Source organism: Euphorbia lathyris, chromosome 2 (assembly GCF_963576675.1).
Source record: "Euphorbia lathyris chromosome 2, ddEupLath1.1, whole genome shotgun sequence".
Classification (NCBI taxonomy): Eukaryota; Viridiplantae; Streptophyta; class Magnoliopsida; order Malpighiales; family Euphorbiaceae; genus Euphorbia; species Euphorbia lathyris.
In genome coordinates, this window is record NC_088911.1 from 94,788,141 (window position 1) to 94,794,571 (window position 6,431).

At 32.8% G+C, this 6,431-nt stretch overlaps 1 protein-coding gene across 1 annotated transcript; it reads left to right on the plus strand.

The window, feature by feature from the left end:
- Positions 1-585: 585 nt before the first annotated feature.
- Positions 586-3,593, plus strand: LOC136219006 (protein translation factor SUI1 homolog 1). Its single transcript, XM_066006199.1, has 5 exons — positions 586-744; positions 1,855-1,937; positions 2,776-2,981; positions 3,061-3,114; positions 3,241-3,593. The coding sequence occupies exons 2-5, from the start codon at positions 1,901-1,903 to the stop codon at positions 3,283-3,285; spliced, it is 342 nt and encodes a 113-aa protein (XP_065862271.1). The 5' UTR covers positions 586-744; positions 1,855-1,900; the 3' UTR covers positions 3,286-3,593.
- Positions 3,594-6,431: the final 2,838 nt, after the last annotated feature.

Below are 6,431 nucleotides of genomic sequence, written 5' to 3' on the forward strand. Positions count from 1 at the left end.
CAAAATATCATTTCAGTTTTGTTAAATTTCCTTTCAAATAAATAATAGCTCACCAGCAAAATGATTACAATTTTAAACGGGTAAAAGTCCAGACACTTTTTTAAGCTTTTGTTTTTGGTTACAACAAATTTTAAGTTAAGTTAATAAAAGCTGCCTTAATAAAAACACTGAATACACTCATAAATTCTTTTCAACGCCTCAAACGACGACGTTGGCACTACATTCAATACGACATCGTTTCAAGTAGCTTTGTTTCAACGCTACGTATTTCTCTTGGACATATGTCTATCCAAACTAGCAGTACAACGTTTTCCTTAAGGTTCGATTTCTGCTGGGAAGACGATTATACCCTTAACTAAAAACCCTTCATCAACTCTCGTCTCGTCAGCTACTCGCTACTCTTACCTTCCACGTGCTATATAGCACCAACCATAACCAAGCAACAACACCTATTCTCAGCGCGTGCAACCTAATTCCAATTCTTGGCACCAGAAGATAAACACCCTTCCCTCGTCACATTAAACTTTGTGCAATTTTTAAATAAATAAAAATACCAATAAAACCGACTTAAATATTTAAATATTTTATAAAAATAGCAACCGCTCTTTTATACCGTCCATAGATCTTATTTTCTGAGTTTCTCGCGACCCAAACAAACCTTACTCGGACCGCGTAGACTCTCCTCTGCTTTTAGGGTTTCTTCCTCATCGTCTATTCTTCTCGAAACCCTAATCTTCGCAACAGGTTTGTTTCTTAGTTATACTATCTATTGATTTCAAGATTTTTTGTTTTCTGCGCGTTAATCTTTATTTTCCGTTATCGATTGAATCGTGAGTTTTCTTTAGCAATCAGATCTTTGATGAGCTTGACTTTAAGGGTTTCCGTTTTGAATTATGCTCTTTTACTTTTCTAATGATGCAACTCTTAGAGAACTAGTTTGGATTGGATTATCAATTTTATCTGGTTTTGTTGTCTAGGCTTCCTATTTGTTTCATGTGTGAAGTATGTAGTCTGATTGACGTTTTATGTTTCTTTGATATCCACATAGTTTTTAGTTCTGAGAATTTGATTGGATATCTGTCGTTTCTCAATATTTATGAAGTAGGGATAATGATTGTGTGCCGGACATTTGAGTCCATTTGCTGTCCCCCCCCTGCTTTGGTATTCTCTATGTATTTTTGTAGATCTATTCCGCCAAAAGCTAATAGGTGGGTGAGGAGTGGTATTGGTGAGTTTATGGTGAAAATTACATTCGTTATTGGTGGGTTTTTGGTGAAAATTACTTACTAGTTGTTTTATAAGTTCCAACTTTTTTGAAAAGCTTGTTTTGAGATAGTAGGGATGAAGCATATACTAGCTTCTGATCTTGGTAAGCAAAACTTGCTTTGAGATAGTACTGATGAAGCGTATACTAGCTTCTGATCTTGGTAAGCAATTCCAAAAAGTTTCAAAATGATTACCTTCCCATCAAATTTGTTTACGTATTGTTTCGAGTGAAATCAATTTTGTCCATTAGTGTTCCAATCTTACTTCCGACCTATTTGACCTTGTTCCTCGACAAGTTGAAGACCAAATTGATTGTTGCTCCATTGTAGCAATTGGCAACAACGATGTTAAGTAAATGTAGGATTTTCCATGCCGGGTTATTCCATTTTTCATATTGCATATGTATCTTAACATGAGTATGTTGGGAAGGATTCTTAATAGGCATGCCATGTGATATACTTCTGTTTTTGGAAGGCTTGTAAAAAATCTTAACGTCTGCTGGAAATCTATCTTTTTTCGAGCATGTACTTGCCATTGCATTTTATCTGTTTTGGTTCTTACTGACATGAATTGCATGCTGCTGTTCAGATCTTGAGCTTTGTGGTTGTTAGGCTTCATTGATCAACTAAGGTTCATGTCTGAGCTCGACACCCAGATTCCTTCTGCCTTTGGTAAGAAAGTTTCATAATCTGAAGCTGTTAATTTTTTTTGCTAGTGAGTGATCATTAACTTTTCTGAAATAAAATAATTTTTTTTTTTTTGGTAATAAAGGAAGGCTGACGAGCCCGAACAAACAAAAGGAAAAAGAAAAAATTAAATACGGATAACTCTACTTAACACGGATCCCCTACTGTCATCAGTGAGGATCCCCTGGAGGCCTGCAGGAGGCACACCAAACTCATGGTGTCCTAACGAACACGTCCCTGCGAAATTCGCCAACCAGTCAGCCGCCCTGTTACCTTCCCTATAGCTGTGCGTGAATGAAGTAGTCCAATCTCTATCACGATATGAGATGCATCGTTCAATTAACCAAGAAAACGGATGATGAGGTTCAATCGAGCCTGTCATGAATCTTAACACAACTTGTGAATCCAGTTAAAAAATGACCTGTTGGAATCCCCGTGCCCAAGCAATCTGGAGGCTGAAATATAAGCCCCACAATTCCACCACACCATCTGCCTAACTCATCCCGAATAAGCCCACCCGCAGAAGCAAAGCCTAGGTTCCCTTTGCAAGCTCTGTTTGTATTTACTTTTACTCATCCCTCACTTGGAGGTACCCAAGCAATCCAAATAACTCTCGGAACCTTGTACGGGCCTTTGTGAACGTCCGATTTGGCTTCGGTGAACTCCGTGCAGTACCAACGAACAATTGACATGGCATTTATGGGCAGCGCCTTTGCATTAAAAACTGAAAACTGAAATAAAATAAGTCGACTTAGTGTATCAATGTCAGATACACTTAGATCTGCTCACATGCACTTCTTTCTAATTTATTGTCTTTTGGTAGATCCCTTTGCTGATGCAAATGCTGAAGACTCTGGTGCTGGGCAAAAAGAGTATGTGCATATTCGTATACAGCAGCGAAATGGTAGGAAAAGCTTGACAACTGTGCAAGGGTTGAAGAAGGAATTCAGCTACAATAAAATTCTCAAGGATCTCAAGAAGGAATTCTGCTGTAATGGTACAGTGGTGGAAGACCCCGAATTAGGGCAGGTGTGTATTTGATCCTTTATCCATTGTGATCATTCTTCCTATACTTTCTCGAGGTCTTATATTGGTTTTGTTCATGTAGGTTATTCAACTTCAAGGCGATCAGCGGAAGAACGTCTCAACTTTCCTTGTTCAGGTAGATTTTATCTATATTTTATCTATATTAGTAAATGTTCGGTGAACTTGATAATGAGTTGTTGGCAAATCCTTTCCTTTTTTTGCAACCACTCCTTGGGATTGAGGACGTTTTTATTTCTTTCAGGCTGGGATTGTGAAGAAGGACAATATCAAAATACATGGTTTTTGAGCAGCAGCAACTTAAATAAATCTCAGCATTGTGCATCCTCCTCCTATGTTTGCGCAGAACCTGTTGGAACTTGAAAATATAAAAATTAAGCTCTTTGAACTTTGATGATGTTGGCTTCATAAGATAATTAGACAAATACATACTTATGTTTCATCTTCTTTTTGTTGAAAGTTTGCTGAATGTCATGTGTGATGATGATGATGATATATTTGATAATGTGCTCATATACAGATGTTTTAAATGGAACTTTGAGAATGTATTACTGTCCTTAGATTTAAATCAATTAATTTTATGTGTGGTATGTGAAACAGCTTGTTACAGATGGGTAATGCTGATAGGGTTTACTCTTTTCTTATTCTATTTAACAAATCTTGGCAGTCACTTCGCCTTTCTGTTTCACTAATTGATCTCAATTCATGGACTCTAAAATTGCAGTTTTGTGCGTTTTCTATGAGACCGTAACAGTTGAGGAGACCTTATTTCTCTGTTCTTTTTTGCTGTGGGAGCTAACTTTTACTTGCAAAGAGCTGCCTCTTGCAGAGTGGATGTTGGTTTGGTTATGGACTTGTTATCCTTCAAGAAAACACAGAAACACAATTGCTGCTTCAGAATATTCATCAAAATGTTCGACTTAATATGGATAAAGTAACTAACTGTCCATTGGTAGGCAAGGAGAAGGGTTCATATTGATGAGAGGAAAGAATGCTGTCATTAGATTCTTAATAAGCACAAATACAAATGATCAATGGCTTAATCAGTCTATGAAAGATTGTCCTTAAGTGAACCAAAAATCAAAATATCGAAGGTTTAAAAATGCTTTTCCTCGAACAAATGAATTTTGGTTGCAGCACGATAGTTTTAAATAGTTGGATTAGGTATGGTAGTTTTAAATAGTTGGATTAAGTAAGGTCTCGTTTGGTAAGACGTAATGATCTTCGTAATGGAATGATAATTATATTGAAGGTCCATTACCATTTTTAGTTGCATGTTATCATTTTATTGTAATGGAATGAGAAAATCTTGAGTTAAATTTTGTTGAACAAATCTTGTAATCCCCATTACATAGAAAAATGACTTGAATTCTCATTACATTGTCATCTAACTTCTCATTTCTCAAATCTCACATCTCAATTTTACCTCTCATTTTTGTCAAAAACGTAAAATGTAGAAAAACATGAAAATTGAAAACAAGAAGAAAAAAGTAGAAAAAACGAAAAAAATCCGAAAAATAAAAAAACGAAAAACCAGAAAAGGAGAAAATAGAAAAACGGTGAAAAATGTTAAAATAGAAATTAAAAAAATGGTGAAAAATGTTGAAAATGGAAATTAAAAGAAACGGGAAAAATTAAAAAAAAATGAAAAAGCGAAAAATTATATACTAATTTTGTATTTGATTTTGATTTGATTTTTCATGTTTTTCGTTGATTTTAATTATGTAAATAAAATTTTATGATTACATTTAATTAGGAAAATATATGTATTGTAATAGTAATTATATTGCGTCATTTTCTTTCTAATTGTCAACCAAACATGGTAATAGAATCACAATTTCATTCCATTACATTACAACTTTGATTACATTACAACCTTGATTATATTACATTGCATTACGGCATACCAAACGGACCCTTTTATACATTAAAAATGACAATAATTAATTAAAAATAATAATAATTAATGCTAAACTAATTAATAAGAGTAAAATAAAATATATTATCTTGAAAACTTTAAGTGAAATGTAATTTTTACCTGTGAAAATCATTTGGGAACAGTAATTTTTTTAACTATGTAATTATCATATCATAATTTGTGTATACATATCATATTCCCCACTGAACATAATCTTCAAATATCGAAACCACCAATTTGGATTACTCTAGATGAATATAAAAATCATAATGTGCTCAAATTTCTAAATTTATTCCTTGACCATAAACCATTTGCCTTCAATTCACTATTTCGCAAACATAATCACAACCATTCAAATATTCTCTTAATAATATAACTATAATTTTTAAAAATTCAAAATAGTTTACAAACAAAATAAAAAATCATTTAAAATCAAATATTCCGTTAATATAATTAAAATTGTTAACAATTAGTATGAAATCACCGATTTATAATTTCATCAAACTACAAAAATTAAATTGTTCAAAATATTGTATCGATAAAACTTAATATCATTTAAAATTACATATTCTTATCAGACTATTTTCGTTTCTCACCGGAATAACATCGTGCAACACTAAACCGATATAGTTAGTTCAGATCGAAGATACTGTTAGACTCGTGACTCTGCTATGGGTCTTATTAATACTAATTTTATATTCAAATTACTAGCAGTTTTCTCCATCTATAAAAATTTAACCTTTAACAATTTAATAATTGTCTAGCGCCAATTCCTTCCGTGACCGAAACCTCCAAAAAAATCGTCTATTTTAATATGTAATTGTCTAATTAGAACCCTGTTAAAGATAAAATAATATTAAATATTACTTCTAGTAGACTATTCGGAGAGATTGATAGAGTATACCAACATTATACCTCTCAATTTTCCAAAACATGAACTTCAAGACTTGTGGAATGAATGTCCAACTACCCTAGTTTGGTGTATTTCTTTGTAAGAATGATTTCTTTCCCCTACAAAAAGGAAAACCATCCATCTTCTTCATTTTCATTTTCTTAGGGTTTTTTTCCCCTTTTTTATGTCTTTCTTTAAGAGGGTTTTTATATATAAAAAGGATAAAATTAATTCTTTATGTAATAGTATCCATATACCATTATATGGAATTAACTTAAGGCATGTGTTTCCATAATTCATTATTATTATTGTATCTTCCATGTGTCCTTATTTTTGAATACTACTACATGCATATATAACTTTTAATATAAGACACAAACACATGCAAAATAATTTTAAAATTATTGTAAAAGATTACATATTTGTCATGTAAATATACTTTATTGTAGGACACATGTCCTACTTATTATTGCACATGTCAAATAAATTCAAAATTATTCTAAAATACTACGGTAAAACTTTGACTTAAGTTTTTTTTTTAGTATTATTATCTAATCTAATATATATAGAATGGCTCTTGTCAGAATACATTGCTTAATATGTAATAAATGTGCCTAGCGATGGT